At 32.6% G+C, this 21,344-nt stretch overlaps 1 protein-coding gene and 1 long non-coding RNA gene across 2 annotated transcripts in view; both read right to left on the minus strand.

Annotated features, from left to right (window-relative positions):
- Positions 1-1,597: 1,597 nt before the first annotated feature.
- Positions 1,598-15,938, minus strand: LOC120351910. Its single transcript, XR_005571627.1, has 2 exons — positions 15,643-15,938; positions 1,598-4,939 (listed from the first exon to the last, which is right to left on the minus strand). It is a non-coding gene; the product is annotated as an uncharacterized LOC120351910 (long non-coding RNA).
- Positions 15,939-17,284: 1,346 nt separating this feature from the next.
- Positions 17,285-21,344, minus strand: part of LOC120352033 (lysine-specific demethylase 4B-like) — a 6,124-nt gene continuing 2,064 nt past the window's right edge. The window contains exons 2-4 of the mRNA XM_039431446.1: positions 20,458-20,628; positions 19,024-19,182; positions 17,285-17,460 (exon numbers count right to left, since the gene is read on the minus strand). Of these exons, the coding sequence (XP_039287380.1) occupies positions 17,311-17,460; positions 19,024-19,182; positions 20,458-20,628 (480 nt within the window). The 3' untranslated portion in view covers positions 17,285-17,310. The remainder of the gene's footprint in view (positions 17,461-19,023; positions 19,183-20,457; positions 20,629-21,344) is intronic.

Below are 21,344 nucleotides of genomic sequence, written 5' to 3' on the forward strand. Positions count from 1 at the left end.
TGTGGGTGTCGGAAAGTGGGACTTGATTGCTCTGCCATGTGTGAGCACTGTGATGGTCTTTCTTGCGAAAATAGTCCTAATATTGATGAAATTATTGATCACGAGATTGAATTGGATTGTCAAGAACAGTAAAAGAAGGAAGAGAAGAAGAAGAAGAAGAAGAAAAGGAAATGAGGAGGAGGAGGAAGAAGAGAAGAGGAAGAAGAGGAGGAGGGGAGGAGAAGAGAAAGAAGAGGAGGAGGGGAGAAGGAAAAAGAGGGAGAGTGATTTTGAGAGAATGACTATTGTATATAGTGTGAATATTAATTTAAGTGGTGGGTGGGCGGTCCGTGATGGTGTTTGACACCTGCTGGTTTGAGCCAGTCCGGGACATGGCGGGTCCATAGGTGGTGGATGATGGAACAACCCTAAATGAGGGTTAGGAATAATCCCCCGAACCAAAACTGGCTCTCTTTATATGCTTTTGAAATGCTTCTACTGCCAAACACTGAGATCTAATTTTGGGGGTTGAGGGAGCCCCTCTACCCCCCTTCTTCATGGTTTAATGAGCTTGGTAGTATCAAATTTGAGCTAAGCGCCCAAAAATACATATAAAACAACTGAAGAAAGATTTTCCGTCCGAGTGAATGTGTTAATCATATAACATGCAATAATAATGATGATAATGAAGGGTCGCGTCAAAGCGTAGCGCGTTGCTATTCCCCCTCCTAACGCAATATTTCTTATCGTTGGTATGCTAAATTATACATTGTTGGATTGAGACAGAATAGATCTATAACCTTTGTTGGAGGCTTTTCTCGATAAAATGGCATACAAGAAAGTTAATTGAGAAATAATAAAAAATTTAGTTGTAAAAATGCAATTTTTTTAGATATATTTATTTTTATCAGGATAACTGTTGGGTTTATCGTGAAAGTGAATAGAATCATTATTTTAGACTATTATATTACCAACCATTTGAAAAAAAAATCAACTCTATCCGATGATTGGTACCTGAGATATCGCGTTTGTAGTAACTACCTGTTTTTTCCAACTTCAAAGGGGGGTGGGGGGAGGGGAAGCAAGAGGGGGAACTTTGGGGACTTTTGTGTACAAACTTCTCTTATACCAATATAACATTGGGTAAAGTTTCAGCTTTTCACTAATTAGTTCCGACACAAAACCTTTATTGACTGGGCTACAATCTCCCTGGCTGAAAAGCTACATCGACTTCAATATTCGCAATAGACAGACCGCGAAAAATAAATTTGAAGTATCATTCTTTAAGGCCTGTTGCAATTTGATTTTTGGTAAGACTATACAATCAGTTTGCAAGCATATCAATGTTAAAATTATCACAGACGAAAAACGATTAGATAAGTACATTTCAAATCCTTTTAATCCTTCAACCCTGAGGCTTTCTTATTACTACTAGGATATCGGGGATGATATTCTACATCCAATTCTGACGTTGAAATGGAAATTTGAGAAAGTTGCAATTTTACACGATTTGGCAACCCTGTAATTTCTTCGGATGGAGGGCCAAGTCTCAACTTATTCTACACAAACTAATAAATCTATCAAACAATCAAAGGAGAAACAATAAATTACACTATCATTCAATAATGCTTCAAATTTTATTCTGTTAACTAAAACGAATAAATTACCAACATTACTGATTAAATTTATATACAATAGTAAAATTAATCTCCATAACACTTGCAGAGGCACACACACACACAGTCATCACTTGAAATATTTCTAATCATTCCACACTGGGCAAGTTCGTATATTATCCTTTTTCGACATTTACATTTTTCGAAATTTACAATTTGTACCTAAACAGCAATAGTTCAAGAGCTAAAAAGTGATGTGTTCAAGTGAGAAATTAATTTAGTCATTGGAAAAGTCACACACAAGTCGAAAATTAACTCTTATTATTATTAGTAGCAAATAAAACAACTAACCAATTATTTAAGAACACAAATGGTATTAAATATTGTTTCCAAGAATAGAATTTTTTTAAAAGCAAGAACTATAATTTCTTAAAATATGATATTCAAAACTTTGTGCTTTGAATATTGAAAATTTCAATTATAAACGTCTAAATAATAATAACACATTGATTACATTGATTTTCAATGGTAACATTATATTTTAGGCTAATATTTAACCGAATATATTGAGCAATAACCTTAGTTGAATTTCTTCAGAAAATAAACAGATTAATTATTGTATAAATAAGATAATTGATGCGTAGCATGTATAATAATGATATACGCTCATAGTAACTAACATCAGTGATTATTTTATTTTATAGTACCTACATGACAGAATTTGGGAGTAAAGACTTTGATAAAATGTTCAATTTAATTAAAATAGACTTGAGTATATTCTCAGCAAGATATAACGGAGAAATGGCTTTCAGTTGCTCATTTTTATTGACTGAAAATTAGCCGATCAAAAACAGAGTAGCACATGGAATTGGGAATTGGGAATGATGGACTGGGAAGCCAACTCCAACCAGTTGGGAGTTTCAAGTATCCGGGAGGTCCAAGTGTGCAGAGAGATGGAGTGCTTCCTGTAGAAATACAGCATAGAATTAATTGTGGATGTATGAACTGGGGAAGAATGAAGGGTGTTCTTCTTTGTGATAGAAGAGTGAATTGTAAAATGAAGGATGAAGTATATAAGTGAGTAGTGAGGCCAGCTAAGCTGTATGGAACGGAAGCGTGGCCCATTTCAAAGAGACAGGAAAGAAAGATGGAAGTGAATGAGATGAAAGTGTGGGATTACAAGAAGAGACAAGAAAAGGATTGAGTTGATTAGAGGGTCAGTAAAGGTTGGTCCACTGGGTAAGAAAATGCAGGAGGATGAGGTGGTTTAGTCAGAGTGTGACATTTGGTATTGGATGAAGTGAGAGGACGATGTAGACCAAAAGGTGCGTACAGATTTACGCGCCAAGAACATGAGGAATTCACTTTTAATCAGCCAATGCCAAGCTTTTTATAACTGTATCTTACTGTTTCTGTAAAAATACAGATATATTCAGCTGATTAACAGTGAATTGCTCATGTTCGCGGCGCGTATATCTGTATGCACCTCCTAAAAATGTGATGGAAAGACAGAGTAGTGGCTAACTTGCAAGAGAATGAGAGCAGACATTGGACAGGCTTTTGTGAAGAAGTAGACTGCGATCATGGAATGCCGACATAAATGGGAAAAAGTCAGTCAAAGAAAAAAAAAAACAAACTGTTTTTCAGTTGCTCAGCTTATTTCAATAATATTGTTCGGGATACAATACAATAATATTGTTCGAAAACCAATGATTGGTAAATCCAATTTTGGAGTGAAACCAACATATTAAGGCTGAACTACCAAATAAGGAGTGATTTCAGCTATATTTTGGCTGGTTATTTCTTCAATAACCTATTACAATTTTAGAAATTACAAATTTATCAATGCATCAAGTTTGAAGTAACAGCAATAAAATAAAATCTATAATGATTAGAACATTGTATCATTTCATTTATGGACAGTATGAAATAACAAATATTAATAAATCCAAACAAATTTTCATTGATTTCAAAAAGTGAATAGTAAAACTGTTCTATTGCAGTGTAACGCAACTGTCAATGATTATTATTCTCAGTAGCCTACCGAGGGAATGGAATATCCCTCATCAATATTAGAAATAAATAAATATTTAATTATTACAAATAAAACTCGAAAAAGAATCTTATTAGGAGATAACAATTTATATTGATCCATTTCAAAACATAATTGTATTTGTCCTACTGATAGGGGAAAAATGGACAAACTAATAAATAATAAATGTAGTGATGAAATATTTTAAAACTATGTACCTATTAAAGTTGTTATGATTATAAAATTATTCTATTATTAAAATAGAATACCATAAATAGAATTGCACTTACTGTTCAGAGCAAATAATACTACTGAATTATAAATTATTCTGTATGATAATGGATAGACCAAAATCAATCACATTTTGTACGAGTATCAATCATAAATTATAGACATTTGATACAAGCCAACCGCTTATATCAAATCTATCAATCGAGGCATAATTCAAAGATTGAGTTTTGCCAAAATCAAGTTGTATTGAAATGATTTCTTATTACTTTGGTAGAGTTGATGAGTCGCACTACGAACAGTAAGAACAAATTATGCAACTAATAATTCACTGCAATAAAATAATTAATATCAAGCTTTGATATATCATGCAATTAAACAGTGACAACTTTCTTTAATTCTAAAGTTATCTGAAATAATATCTTTAATCAATTCTTAATATATTTAACCCTGTGATGGTTTGTAATAATCCTACAAGGCTTGTGGATTGATAAAAGCTAGAATTTTCAACTATTACACTAAAGAATTATATACATTGGTTCAATATCATGAGATCTCAAGAGTTTTTTCAAATTATTTGAACATGATACACAGAAAATACAAGTGGAAAAAATACAAATTTCTAGCAAATACGAGGAACGAAATGAAATTCATCATATACAGTCAATGTATTTTCCTTCCTATATCACTCATCAATACATAAAATCAAGAATGAATTCAAATTATTTCTTGTTATATTACTCTAATGATTGTTCAATTCATTCTTTCTCATTCAAATCATGATCTACAGATAGAATTTATAAGAGAAATGAGATTACATTATAACTAACAAGTATTATTATCACTTCAATACGATTAAACATTTTTTTGAAATTTCTGAACGAATGTTCGGAGAAAGAAGTGTCAAATCAATCTTAAACTAATATCACTCGCAATTGAAATAGAACAATTCTGTGAAATTATGACACTATATAAACAGCACTGATCATGGTCTTTCATTTAGAGAATAGATGGTTCATGTTAGACAAACTTTGTGTAAGCTCGCTGGTACATACTGGCCAACATTCCCGTTGGATCTAGCTAGCTGAAAAAAAAAATTAGATTAAAATTAGGTCTTAAGTAAGGTATTAAAACTAATATTTTCATCTATTTCATTATTTATATCGCAATATACAGTGGGGTACATATAACACTTTTACATTAGATATGTTGGTAACGCAGTGGCCGGCAGCTTGTTTTCATTTTGAAAGACACATCTCCAAATTTTAATCAATCTGTCCATTGCAAAAAGGCGATACACTGTACGTGTCTTCTATGCTTTGGTTTCCAACGTAAGGCTAGCTTCACACACATTTGGTTTCATTCGGTTCGGTTCGTTGCCGAAAACGAATGAGGCTTTCATACATATCAGGTTTTAATTCATACGGTTCTAATTAGGTATTTTCTTCTCAAACATAGCTGTGTTTGGATTTTCACAATTCATGCTGGTAATAAAAATATAAAAGCTGGTGTTCAAATAGTAAGACGTGATTTCTTGAACAATAAAATTTTCAAGTAAATTAAAAATTGTGAACTATTTGAATAGTTTATTTTAGATTATATTAATTTTGGACGTTCATAGTGATTATTTTTTTGAATTGAAAATTTGTTTCAATTTTGACACATGGTAAATAACATTCATCTTTTCCTCCATTAATGAAATCATTTAATTTTCATCGAAAAATAAAAATTTAAAAATAAAGTTTTAATTTATCTTCATATTTTTTAGCAAACTATTCATTGAGAAAAAAATGCTCCAGTGAAGTAACAGAAGAAAATACTAACAGTGAACTAACATGTAGTAGAAACAATTGATATCAATAATTAAAGTAACATTATCCTTCACTTTGGAAATGACGAATAAGCAGTACAGTTTCGGACACTTGTTCATCAATGCTATTTTAAAGAACACTAGCTACGGTACTCCTAATTTGGCTGTTATAAACAATGCATATATTTTAAACGTTCAAGGTGAACTGTCTGATTGTTTTGATGGTCTTCTTGGTTCATAATGTATTATGATATTCAATTACACTTCTGCTTATCTTATGCATAACAATAATCAAACTGAGTGTGATTTTCCCTTGAGGTAGGCTATTCAAAATTGCTCTCTGGTTGGCCATAATACACTTGGACCAGAGTGGTTCTTTTGGTACACCATAGTTATTTGTTGTGCATTAAGCGAGTAGCTCAAATTCGGATTTAATAAACCCAAAATTATTTTACCTGTGAAATACATTTATAAAATTATATTGTTATTAGAGTTCTCCAATGTTTTATTGAATTAATAGTCTCTTTAGGTTATACTCCTGAAGAATATCATATTTATATTTTTTATGTAACGTCGGGAGTGGTTGCCATTCGAGACCTGAGGTGCTGACCAGAGGACCCGACATACATAAGGTAGGATTTAAGATTATAGTAATTTTTAGCTCAACCCAATATCCATGAGTTTTTTATTTTTATTTAATTGAGCAGCCACAGACAGCCTAGCGAGTAACCCGATTGAATACTTTGTAAATTCATTTTTTTAGTTTTCAATAATAAATAAGTTAGTAACCTTTTGTTTTGAAATTATTATCATTTGTTATCATAACGTAATAATGAAAACATTTTTTAGTTTTCTTCTTTTGTTTTATACATCACACCCACCATTGATTCAGTAACTCTCTTCCTCTTGTTATATTACATTATTTGTTTGTTGGAGGCGCCTTAGCTATTACTTTTTTATATTTAAAAATACAAAAATTGTGAAAAAAATATTTTTGTGTGAATTGTTCATAGCTTGCGTATTATTAACCTAGGACACGTGCTACATCACCCGAAGCCGCTACGGCCTCACAGTTTACATACGGGCTACTCAGGCCACACTATCTTTTGACAAACCACTCAACCACAATACACAGTGAAATCAGATTATATTTTTATTTGTACGTTGTTTTATTCTCTTTAAGTTCACTGTAAATTGGTATATACTTTTTTTGGACCCCTATATCGATAAAGGAAAATAGGTAGCTGGGAACACTATTTATCAAGTGCACATTAAATGAACTACTATAGATTTTTTATCAATGAAGATAATATTAACAGTTCAATTTCAATATATTGTTCAATTGCATACACTTCTTGCATAAAAGCGATTGTGACTTAATCTTCTATTTCAAAAAAGATTGTGTTATTTTCTTCAAGTAGATTTCTGACCATATACTTTCTACCCTGGATTCTGTCTAACAGGCTAATTATAGTTGTACAACTAAATTTCAAATTATTTACAACAGCTTTCTCAGCTTCCCTCTCAAAATTTGTCCATCATTTTTTTTATAACTCATAGTAGATGACCAATTTTTTTAAATATAAAGCTAATGATGGATGGAATTTAATTGATCAACTAACTAATGAATTTGATGAATATATGAATTGATAATTTTGAAATTCATAGACCTGAAAATTCAAATCGGACCATTATTCCGACCACATTACATTCACCCTGGGTTCTCGCCTACTATGAGTAGTATTGGTTAGACTAATAGTGGAAGAGAATCCACTAGTACAGTATTGTTCAACGTTAGCCTGTTAGTCAGACAGAATCCAGGTTAGAAAGTATATGGTCAGAAATCTACTTGAAGAAAATAACACAATCTTTTTTGAAATAGAAGATTAAGAAATAATTGCAATAATAGCCAAATTGATAGATTTAGCGTGATATGAATTAATTTTATTAGAGATGAGACATAAGGAAATTTTATATTTACATGTTTCAATTGAAAATAGAATTTTCACATTCATGTTTTTCATTTTCATAGTTTCATCAATATTTCAATAAAGGCGAGTGACATAAAAACCACCAACATTTCTATTCTAAAAATAGATACTTAAAATTTTAACTCATGATTACCTTGTAAGATTACCGGTAATGGTAATTTAAAGAAGTAATTGGATGGGCTGAGTTTTTTCGTAGGATTCGAGGAGTGTGTGTTCGGAGAGGATGGGTAAGGAGGGGGGTCTGAAAAAGCCAATCACAGTTAAAAAATAAAAAATCACAGAAAACCCCAAAATTAATTGGAAAGTAAATAGAAACAAACAAAATGATACTCCGAACTACTTAGCTCCTTACCTGCTAAAGTGAATTCACATCTACCTAAGCCTAGTCAATGAAGACTTCAAGCTGAAGATTTCAATAAATTTATCCTCTCTCCAGAGTTAGTCTCCACTAACTTGAGATTAATGCAAGAATTGCATTGAAAATAGAAGTAATTGGTATAGAATTGTAGGCCTAAAGAATTAAACCTAATACAGGGTGTCCACTGAATCAGGCTACTCAGAAGGGGGGTCAATTTGTAAAAATATAATATTCTTGAATAAAAGTTTCAAAAGTGCACAAGTATGCTTTTCATCAAAATGCAACACCATTATACGATTATAACTATTTCGAATAATATAAGAAAGGCAATTTAGAAGAAAAAACGAAACTCCCTAACCTACCCTTTACTCTTTCAAACATTATAGTCCAGTCACTACCGGTATATACATTGGTGTTTGCAATATATATTGTAGTTCTGATTTTTCAATATATTGTTTGGATACATTAGAGAAGTCTAGAACTAGAACCAATTTTTCATGCAAAATTTCCAATATCTTCCAATTGCCACAATTTAAATGTATAATTCAAAATCCATCTGGGCGTAATGTTGTGCTCTTCAACCTGAGTCCAGAGAGCGCACGAAATTACGCCCAAAGGGATTTTGAATTATACATTTGAATTGTGGCAATCAGAAGATATTGTTGATTGAAAACTATAATTCATTAAAATTGATTATTTTTTGAAATTTTACTTGTTTTTGTAACTCAGAACACATTAGATATAGAGAGCTCCAAGTGATTTCATTTTATTCAGAATTTCATAATCTGAAAAAATGCGAGAACAAATTTAACTGTCCGACGACTGGAATGGGCGGAAATAAGCTGAAAACTAGAAAATGTACCGTAAATACGAGGTGTTTGGGCCATTCTGCATCTAGCACAAGGAAATTTTGCATGCAAAAATTGATTCTGGACTTTTCTTATGTATCCAAACAATATATTGAAAAATCAGAACTACAATATTATTTTGAAAGTACACCACCTTTTTCATATCTATATTGACTGGACTAAGTGGGGTGTCACACCAAAAAGCTGGACTGAGCCGAGTCGAGCCGAGAGGAATCCGCGTGCGCGCTAACTATGCAGGATTTAGTCGGGAGCATTCAAATCAACGCCGGGCCGAGCCGAGCTGATTTGCGCAGTCGGCTTGACGCCAAACTCGAGCGTTTTCGGCCAAGCGGATTCTGCCTTCTTTCAGTTTAGTTCGATCTTCCCAGGTAGTGAGTTCTCAATACAAGGCTAGAAAACCTACTGAGTGAATCGGCTTCAGTGCGAACGCAGGCAGATTCCGCTCGGCCGATCCGCCTCCGGCTCGACTCGGCCCGGCCCAGCTTTGGTGTGAAATGGACCTAATATTAAACAGAACATTTTAGGTTCAGAAAAATATATGTGTGATTTGATTTACTATCAATAATTTCAACATCGATAATACCTACACCAGATACGGAACTATGCCTCAAATGGATATAAAGGTATTTCCACACATGCCGAACCGAACTTCAAACAGCGTAGCGAATCGTACTATCCGCCGTGCAGCAAACATCAGCCATATGTTTCATTATGTTAACACTCAGCTGTTAAACAACCGCCACGCAGTTCACCGAACCGTACGTCGCCCCACTAGCCGCTCTTTTAACCGTTCTCTACGCCGTTCGCCGAACGTTGAACTTTTCAGCCAATCAGAGCCCTCGATTAAAATTCGCCGTGCAGCTTGCGGTCCAATTTTGGCTATCCACCACAAGTGGGAAACATGTGAATATTTTCGCAAATATTGATGCAGTACAGGCCTCTTCTAATAATCTATATTTTGAAAAATTCATTGTCATGGAAAATACATTTATAGGAATCGATAAATAATGTTAAATTAAAATAGAATAATTTCTGAAAAATTAACAATTGGATAAATTCAATATTAAAATATTGATGACCAAGAACTCAGAAATATTGATGACAATTATTTTTTTTTAAATTATAATCATTTTGTTATTTTTAAACTAATAATTAATTTCGCTAACTAACCTTAAGTTGACTGGAATAGATACTGTAATTTCCATATCCTATTTATTTTAATAAATACTTCATCATATACTAACTCACAAAGTGACATCTTTATTATATTATTTTCCACTTGCCTTCGATTTTTGTTGGAAAGAACATTGATCATTGTTATTTTACGAAAAAGTGGGTAGAGTTGAATAATTTCCCCCAAAAGGTGGTGTCTGGTTTGGTTTATGTTTTGGCAACACAAAAAAAACTTACTTAGGTGGATAGGACCTTTTTAGACCCACCAATCTATACTATATAAAGTAAAGAGCTGACTTATATTAGTACGGGATAGGAAAATTATATTTGACGCATCATCACGTCCCAACTACTGATCAACTTGAAATATTGCATATAGATTCTAAATTATCCTAGGATTGTTATAGGTCTGTTTTAAATTCTCAATTTGTCAAGTTTTAAAATAGACCCTTGCAGAGCACGGGTTACCTGCTACCTGCTAGTCAATAGTAAAGTTTTGATCAAGGAATAAGGGAGTGTTATTTCCATCGACTTGCAACATTTAGAACACTACTGAACAGTACTCTGCACGACACTCCACAGCGTTTTCGGCCGACTGTACAGTGCGTCAGTCAGTGACTTAAATGAGAAAGGGACTGAACAAATTATAATTGAATAAAAAAATCATAGATTCACAATTTATTAATGCATATATTAACACATAAAAGAATCCGTTTTCGCATTGCGGGTACATAATCAAAAACAAAAAACAGAAGAAAACTGTTTATCCAATATGCTGCTTATTTGAAATGATCCTGATCAGAACCGGAGCAAGGTGGATAATATAATTTTTTCGTGATAAGTTATTATAACTACTCTAAATACTTGTGTTACCAATATATTATAATATTCTAGAGACTGTTTGATTGAATACTCTAATTGGTTTTAATTTATTTAGTACCTATCGATTCAAAATGGATGATCAATTATTGATTCACAAGAAAGTACGATAAGAGAATCCAAATCAAATAATATTCTAAACATGTTTAGAAAAAAAAATCAGTAATTGGAACATATATTATTATGTCTTGAAATTATTTCAGATATCATTGACACTACGAAAACTGATGAATTGAAGCCGAACTTAGTAAAATAAATAAACAGAACAGAGTGTTCCACTATTAAAATTGAAAAGTATTCACCACGTGAAAGCATTTTATTGTTTGAAATCGCTGAGCGGTTCGCTGCACGGCGCGCTGCGCAGCGAATTGCTAGGTTCGCTGCGCTGTTCGAGGTTCGGTTCGGCAAGTGTGGATATACCTTAATTGTGAATATCGAAGGAAAACCTACTCGTTCCGATAGAACCTATCGATACACGGCACCGATAAAACGCAGTATTGATACAATATATTTATAAAACGCCACACCAATACACCAACCTGTATCACCCATCACTAATACACCACTCATCCACTGGCTGAATTTCATCTCTGTCCTTAATTAATATAAAATTAGCTGGTTGACAGAAATGTCAAAATATTCCCGTATCTCGACAAAATTCTCGTACAATTCCCGTACATTTCCCGCCCAAATGAAATTCAGGTACAATTCCCGGATTTCCCGGTTTTCCAGCCGCGTGGACACCCTGTAATAGTAATGTAGTTCGGAGTATGGTAAATCATGAAGAAAAAGAACGGAACTGCATCAAAGAAGAGGTATAAAAAATAATTTTACTTTCCAATTGCAGATAATGAATGAACGAACATAGACAATGATGCAAATCTATTTACAGTAAAGTTATTAATATACAACAGACGCATGCCTGACATACTAAATTCAATTTTTTTATTAAATTATATTATAATCGAGTTAGTTTACTAAGGATCGCTACATTCATGCAGACAATAGGAATAGAGCATTCTGATTTACATGGCCGATTCATGAAAGCTTGTAAGTCTCGAAATGCAAGGGAAAGGCACCTTCTTTACACTAGATGTGGATAGGACAACAAACTAAGTGATAGTTAGTGTTAAATATTAAATGAGTTAAATATTAGTGTATGTCTACTGAAAAAATATTTACAGGGTGGAAAGTAAAATTTTGTCCCCGAAAAATGTATGTTTCAAGCGTTTGAAGTTATATTAATAATAAAAAGAGTACTTGAATGAAATTAATCTCTCGAATATCATAGTTTGAGTAATTATAAGCACTCTGGTGGTAGAATCAATCTGATATCTCTCACTATTACTGACTAACAACCGATATAAATAATTATGCCATGTTGAATTTATTAATGATGACGAATATTTGCTAGTATTTATCATGACGTAGTCAAGAAAAAATAGATTTTATAGTTCTAATTATCTCATGGGTATCGAAAACGTACCAGAAATCATGCAAGGCTTTCTTTGGAGGGCGCTCTAGAAAACATTTATTGACGAACAGCGCATAACCTATCTGTTAAAGTTATGTCAAGATAATTAAGTTATCTGACATAACTTATTTTGAAGCTGAAAAAATGATCTAAATTTTATAGATTCTACATTTTCCTGCATATCTCGCATAAAATAGTTATAATAGGAAGAAATTTGAGAAAATGAAGAGAAATGTTTGTTTAACGTTTTGGAAGGATATAAATGATTCAATAAACGTTTTACAGAAAATCTTTATACAAAAAGGATTGTAGAGAAAGGTTTTCTCAATATTTTCGTGCAAAAAGCGTTAAATATCTGAACGATTATAAAAATACAAGCGATAAAACAAAACCCTGAAAATTTCGGCGGCCATCTTGTTTTTGAGGTTTTTACCTGTGATTTCGACTTATCATCATAGTCCAGGCGCAAATGTCATGAAAAAGGCACTCCGAGGTCATTTTTGAGTAACAGCCGTAGAAGATGTCTCAATTTCATCGTTAGGTCTAGCATAATAAGGATCGTAATGATGATAAGTCAAAACAAGATGACAGCCACATTTTTTAGGGTTTTGCTATATCACTTGTATTTCAATAACCGTTCAAGATATTCAACCGTTTTTGAATAAAAATATTTTAATGATCTTCCTCTACAAATTTTGTTCTATAAAATTTCCTTCTAAAACGCAAATGTTATTAGTTATAACCTTCAAAAGACCAAAAAACGTTTTTTTCTAATTTTTATCAAATTTCTTTTCATTATAACTTTTTTTGTGCGAGAAGTTTCGAATCTATAAAATTTAGATCGTTTCGTAAGCTTTAAAACGATATATCTTCATGCGCTGTACGTCAACAAATGTGTTCTCCAACGCCCTCCAAAGAAAACCCTGCATGATTTCTGGTGCATTTTTCCATGCATAAGGTAACAAGCTAGAACTATAAAATTGATTTTTCATGACTAATTCAAGATAGAGACTTTTAAATTGTCCCAATCTCTTCGTTACAACAAGCCGAATAAGAATATTGATGATGGAAACAACGAAAATATTCGACATCATTAAAAAAGTCAAGATGGCGGTCATTATTGACAGAAATTTTATATATTGCTTGCTGTTCATTTATTGTGAGAGATATCAGATTGATTTTACCACCACAGTTTTTAGAATTAACCCATCTATAATATTCTATAGAATCGTCTCATTTGGACTACTTTTTTGTGGTTAATTTAACTTCAAAAACTTAGAACATTCACTTTTCGGGGACAATATTTCACTTTCTACTCTGTATATGTATTTGAAGTAGACATACACTAGTATTATTGGCACAGTGTTGTAGAATATTTCTAAAGCTTCAAAATGACATCTGATAGAATGCTGTGCGTCCATTCTACGGCGGGGGCGTCATCGGAAAAAGAGAGAAAAGTACAGTTTGCAGCGGAAAACACGTTTTTTTCACCATAATATGCCAAACCTAAAGAATTAGAAAACCGTGTTACTCATGATTAATTGGAGGTGCAGGCTTGGAAATGGTATCAATCTCGTCTTAATGATGAGTAAAAACTAAAAAGAGAATATATGACTGTGATAACAATCTTAAAAATATTTGTCATCATGAAAAATCCAAGATGGCGGCCATCATTAACAGACACTTTCTTGAACTGTCAATTATAGCCACCATCTTGGATTTTTCTATGATTACAAATATTTTTGAGATTGCTATCACATATATTCTCTTTTTACACATCATTAAGAAGAGATTGGTACCATTTCCAAGCCTGCACCTCTAAGTAATCATGAGTTACACGGTTTTCTAATTGTTTAGGTTTGGCATATTATGGTGAAAAAAGCGTGTTTTCCGCTGCAAACAGTACTTTTCTCTCTTTTTCCGATGACGCACCCGCCGTAGAACGCACGGCATTCATTCAGATGTCATTTTGAAGCTTTGAAAATATTCTACAACACTGTGCCAATAATACTAGTGTATGTCTACTGCAAATACATATACAGAGTAGAAAGTGAAATATTGTCCCCGAAAAGTGTATGTTCTAAGTTTTTAAAGTTAAATTAACCACGAAAAAAGTAGTCCAAATGAGACGATTCTATAGAATATTATAGATTGGGACAAATTTGAAAGTCTCTATCTTGAAGTAGTCATGAAAAATGGATTTCATAGTTCTAGCTTGTTACCTATGCGTATGCTAGACCTAACGAAGAATGTGAGACATCTTCCACTGCTGTTACTCAAAAATGACCATGGAATGAAGTTTGCGCCCGGACTAAACATTAATTCACTCATACGTCTTAGAACTTTATGTGCCGGTTAGACTAAAGCCGGTTAAATTTTAATCGTGATTAATTCCACGAAAACCAATCTAAGAAGCCGTCTTCTCAAAAAAGCCTTCTCTGATTAGTTCTCGTGAAATTAATCACGGTTAAAATTTAACCGGCTTTGTGTAACCAGGCCTATAAATACTAACCAAATCATATGATTTGCCAAAATTATCAATGACTAGCTGCCTGGCGAACTTCATACCGCCAATTAGTTTAATGCATCTCATGACAAACTTTAGCTGGATGCACACCTGAGGAGGCGCGATGCGGCATTTTATTTATATAGATAATTTTCCAACTGCAAAATAAATAATTTACTAAAAATCAATTAATTCTGAACACCGAAGGCAGCACAATTAGGCATCGAAACAAAGCAATGTCTTTAGAGCATGTAAGTCTTTAACCTGAGGCCGCACTGCTGGATGGTTACACACAGAACAGTCATTTTGCTTTGAGTCGGGGCGTTTAGAATAAAATACATGGGCAGTTATGGAGCAGCACACACTCTTGTCTACTATCTACCGACGGCTGTTGTATGACGCAATGATTATAACAGTTGATTTTTATATATGTGTGGGGCCAGCTCACAAATCTTCTCCCATAAGGATTACATGTAAACTTTGAAGGACCGTAGGAAAGAGTCCTGAGGTTGGATTATAAATTTGATAGGGTTAATCAGCTATCATGCAAAATGTAAAATAAGAATATAACAAAAACATGCCAGATAAAAATGAACAGACGATGATGAATATTCAACATTGGTGAGGAAAGTTTGCGAAGATTGTTCTAGCACAGACATTATACATAGACTATACATTCCTTGGACGGACACTAACTATAGGCAATCATAAATAAAACGATAATAACCGAATTGCCTGATTCCTTGCGTCAAACTTCTATGACGTCACCGAACTGAGTATTTTGCATGCCGAACAACTGCGCCAAGCTACTTTCAATCGATTCGTAACTAGGATTTGGGACCGCTGGCTCAGCTACTACACTTTCTGTCCTTTTCTTGACTGCTGCAATATCTTGGACCTTACGCTGTAAATTAGGCCAATCGAATGAGTAAAACAAATGGCACTTTAATCACAGAGGCAGTAACATTTATCATGCGTTTGATATTTTTATCCTTATAGGCTTTTGTAAAACGTCATTATGAACGTTGTACTCATACTAATAATAATTTCTCTGAATAACGGAAAATACACTAATTTGAACATTGAAAATACCCAGTGATTTTTAACCCTGTTACCCTATTGTGTGTGGTAATTTATTTCTAATAAAGGAAAGTTGTGTTTAGTTGCACGAAGTTGGTAGCCCTTCTCAATCGGTATACACTCGGCAGTGCGAGTTGATTATCCTTGAGCTGTGTAACATTCTTTGTGGATTCGGGTGGTCTAATGAACGGATTGACTTTTACCATAGAACATGGATATTATGGTGAAATAGAATAGAAACTAGAAGCGTGTTGAGTGACAATTTTGAGCATATTCTTTCATAATCTTTAGTAACAAAAAAGAGTAATAGAATATATTTATTTCGTTTGTATATAACTATAAATCTTTATTACAACTGTATTTCCGTTTTATAAATTACAAAACAGGTAACAGAACTAAAAATCACCCTGTATATTCAGTCTGGATTGAAATGAAACACTTGACTGCAGAAATTCAAACCAATAAATTTATTATCACTATAATGCTGTTTTGTGGTAATGAGCAGTATAAAACTTAGGCCTATTGTATAATAAACCTAATACAGGACCAAATGACAGGTTTGTACACAAACGAAAGATCAACGACGTTATACGTGGAGATATTTTAGTTTTTGTAATTTGAAAAATGTGATAACAGGATCAAAAATGCTAAATAAGTCAAAATTAATTAATTTATTTATGCCATCATAATTCACCGACTTTTTATATAAGAGCGTGAAATTGAGTTACTGTCAAGAGTCGGAATCTACAATATATCATTTTCAGAAATAATCAATTTTTTTAAAAATATCTAGGTTCAATACAAAGACGTGCTCAGTAAATAGTGATAGAACTTATCAGTTCTATGAGAAATAACTTGATAAGTTCTATCTCGATTATTTTATTGAGAACATGTGATAGAAGTATATTACACTTAATATGAGAAAGATATTGCAGCTCTTGTACAAACTTAAAACATTTAAACTGTAAATAAAATTTAATGGATATAAATTCATTGCAAATGTCAAACACAAAATATTATGCAACAACTAAATTATCAATTGGTTATCATAATTAACAATCAGTGAAAAAATCAACGATTTAATTTTTCCTTGAATCTCTAACTAATTAATGTTTAAAAATTATTATTAAATTCAACTGTAAAATTCGCTATTATTCAATGAATGCAATTATTTTTCCATCTATATTAAGAAATAAATCCAATTCAAAGATCTAATATCATTGTTTAAGGTCATTATAGTACCATCAGATGTGGTTAAATTTGCCTCATTTAATCACTTTCAGCTCTACACAGCATTATCTTTCATCTTATCTATTTAAGTTTGAGCATTAAAATTATTTACCGTATAAGCATTCCTTTTTTCGTGGCCCTGATACGTGCCTATATATTCTTCACCATCAGTCCATTTGACTCTCATGGGAGTTCCTGTTGTCAGGTAGCTGTTATTATCATTTTTGCCGTATTCCTATAAAACCAAACAATGTTTTAATCAATTCGAACAAATATTCAAACAGAACACAAACAAATTATAAGCAAAAATATAATAAATATAAATTTCACAAGAGTTTGGAAAATCTTTACCAAACAGTGAAAGAAAACAACAGCTGTTGTTTTAGGAGTACGTTTGAGTTTCTTTTCGCGTTTTAAAATTTTCAATTATTAATACTGTATTTTCAGTTATTAGTGATGATTTAGTGAAGTATTATTATTTAATTTGGTTTTCAACTTTCCTAAATTCTAAATTCCTAGTTAATAAATATTTTGGACTCAAAATTGGACAAAAAACGTGTAGTGTAAACATAACCTATTTTTGGACAATTTCTATCTAAATTTGGGAAAGGAACAGTTTTGGGCTTTAAGCCTGTTGTTCCTTTCCCAATCATTCATAGTTGAGAATGATTGTATCTATTAATGTATAAATAAATAAATGTTTAATTTCACTAAAAACATTTTTTCCTTCAACATTTTTGAAAAAATCTTCTCTTAAAATTTGTGAGATTCATTTTTTCAATCGTGACTTAATTATTAGCAATCAATGCTTAAATTCAAATTATTTAATTTACTATTCCATTTATTTCAGAATTGAAAAACGATAAGGGTACGTCTCTTATTGATATCATATTGACTGTAAACGTTGAAGCAATGTTATAGGTAAGTGGATATTTGGATCAGAACCAACTCATTTAAATACAATGCAACATTGATTAATTATACTATTAAGAATAATCATATTGGATATTATGAATGACACATATACCAATGCTTGCAACATCATAATTAGCGTGAAAATCATCATTAAAGTCACTCATAAAATCAAAGCAATTAATAAATATATCCAATATAGTGTACTCATGGAATCAAAGAATAACCTATATTGTAATGATGACCTAGCGTAACGTACTTCACACATTTTTGTGGCTGGAATAAATAATTGTATCATAAAATCATAATACTGTATAAAATAAGTACCAAGCTATAGATTAATTGAGAGTGAACATTTCAACATCAACTATTAGTGATAATCAAAAAAAAAAACTGTTGTCCACTTGCCGTTTTATTTGACATAGTTGTATAATTTAAAATCTTCATATCAGCTTTAAAAAATAAATTGTAAAATTTTTTGAGGGTTTGAAATGAAATATTCAAAGAATTGACAAAAGAGTTACATAGTGACATTTATGTAACAGATTACATAGTAATCTCAATTTGGGCTAAGCACAGGGAGAGGAGGAGTTTGGAGCATTGTCTGTTTCTTGTTTAATTTTTCAATATGTGTTGTATGAATGGAAAACTGAATAAATAGAAAATATTAATAAGCAGAATACGATAGTTAAAAGAATAAGACGTTGATGTTGTTAATATCACTACATTTGTTCAAAATTCATTCAAATTACAGAACCAGGTTTCATGAATACATGCCACCCGATGTAATTTAAATTAATTTTGAACAAATATAGTGGTATTGACAACATCAACGTCTTATTGTTTCAAAATGTCACAACATCTCCTGCCATACAATCAAACTTACGATAATATCTTGTTCGCGCAACATATCAGTGTAGGAGCCATCGGGAAACTCGAAATTGAAGTAGAAGCAATGGCTGACGCCAACCACTTGACCACGGTGGTAGCGATCTATCTGGTCCTTTCTCGCCCACACCCATTGGCCCATTTGTATTCCACATGTCTACAACAAAATTACAAGTTCAAAGTGAATCTAAATACAGTATTCTAAACAATAGATCAACTCTTTTGGCAACAATCAACTCACTTCTTATAAACTCTCAAATTATTAAACAAAAATAGCTCTAGCAGGCTGTTTAATCAACTTCTTCTTGAAATAAAGATTTTACCAAAAAAACAATTGAAATCAAATTGATCAATGACTGAGAATATTCATTTTACAACTTACAATTATTCACAGTTGAAAAAACGAATGTAGTACTCCACTTACTATTTAAACACTTTCTGTACTATTCTTGCCTTTTTTATTAAATAAAATTTCAAAGAAATTAGTCTTATTTCAACTCACTATCTCTGATGACAATTTTTACAAAAGAGTATAATTGAACGAGCGAAGCTATCACACAGGCAGACCTTTATGCGCTAACACATAATTTTAGCTGGTTAATATACAACATAATTTACTACTTTTACATCAATAAACTGATACGGGTTGGGATATCAATGTGCGGTTCTCTCTCGGAACTCTTTATAAAAATCATGTATCACATGACCTCCTTCTCATTCAAAATAATGACGGTCAAAGATGTTGAAGCGACAGAGTAATATTTGAATAGTAATTTTCTATTTCAAACAGGATCTCCAATGAAAACCACTGTCAAATTATTATTCTTGTAAGAGAAATATTCAACTGTTTCATAATTTTCATCAACTCTGTATAATTAAAAGTTGCGGGTTTCAAAGATTACAATAAAACAGTTTTTGAACGAGTTCTCCAACCAGGGGGTCACTAGTATTGAAAAAAATCTAAATTTTAATGTGTTACCAGCTTTTCATCAAAATCTTGCGATTATATCGTTACAGTTAAGTGTATAGATTGTATCGTCAAGTATGTTGAATGTATAATTCGAAATCCTTTTGAGGAAAATAATATTTTTCCTCAACAATCTGAGAATAGGCTTTTAGCTTCACCTGTTGTTGAATAGAGAAATTCCTCTATCACATAATCATATTTCAAATTCACATCAAGATTTCACAAATGACAGTGATTCAACAATATATAATGCCTATGATACCTTGACCATTGTACTTGTTGACTATGAAGAACTTGCTCAATGACTATATAAATTATCGTTTCTCCTACTTTTACATTTTTTCTCAAGTACGTATGAATTCCAAAGAAAAAAAATTAAAATTTGATCATGTTATAGAAAATTTCTCCTATTCAAACTGTAATAAACAATTCAATTGATAAACTCATTATTGATGTATTGTATACCTTGGAGTGGGTGTGAGGGTGGTCACTACAGGTGACAAAGAACTTGCATCCTTGGAAGCGGCTGATGCGGAAGTGACAGCCTTTGGCCAGAGCACAAGTCACGTGGAACCATCGGCTGCACGACCAATCACAGCAGTGCACCAAGCCGCCCGCTTTACTACACACCCAACACTACAATACACACACATTTATTAGTAAGTGCATGTCACATATGAAAAACTTTACAAATAAATACAGAGTGGCCCATAAGTCAGATGACACGCTGTTACACACTGTTAACTTAATATTCATTGTTTATCGAATAACGATGAACAAACTATCACGATCAATCATCAAACTAAACTTCAGTAAACAGCTGTGGCAAAAAACCTAAATAGCTGTGGTTTGGTTTGTAAGAGCAGCTGATCTTAAAAAATGCTAGCGTCAACTGGTTTATGGGCCAACCTGTACATTGTTATAAATAAATAAAATTTGAAAATGGTTGAATAAGTTAAGGTGCATTTTCGTTTGTGCGTAAACTTCCGCAGTCGACGACTACAAGCATTGTTGACATTCATATTGTCCAGTGTGCTAAAACAGCTGATCAAATAACTTTTCATTATTTGTGTCATTATTCAAGAATCAAAAAATTCTAATAATATCAACATATTGTCATTCAAAAGTATAAACGAAATCTCCCCCATTGAAACATAATTGAACATAATATTTTAGGTTATCTAGACAAATTGAAATCTACCCATTCTGAGATCCTCACCCTGTCGTGGTCGACGACGGCATTTACGCACAAACGAAAACCCAGATTAAAGTTGAACGGAAAGTGCGATTAATGTCAGCAACGTGCAGTGTTGACTCAACACCGAATCAACAAACAAGTCACTTAAGCACTC

The sequence above is a fragment of the Nilaparvata lugens genome, chromosome 6 (assembly GCF_014356525.2).
Source record: "Nilaparvata lugens isolate BPH chromosome 6, ASM1435652v1, whole genome shotgun sequence".
NCBI lineage: Eukaryota > Metazoa > Arthropoda > Insecta > Hemiptera > Delphacidae > Nilaparvata > Nilaparvata lugens.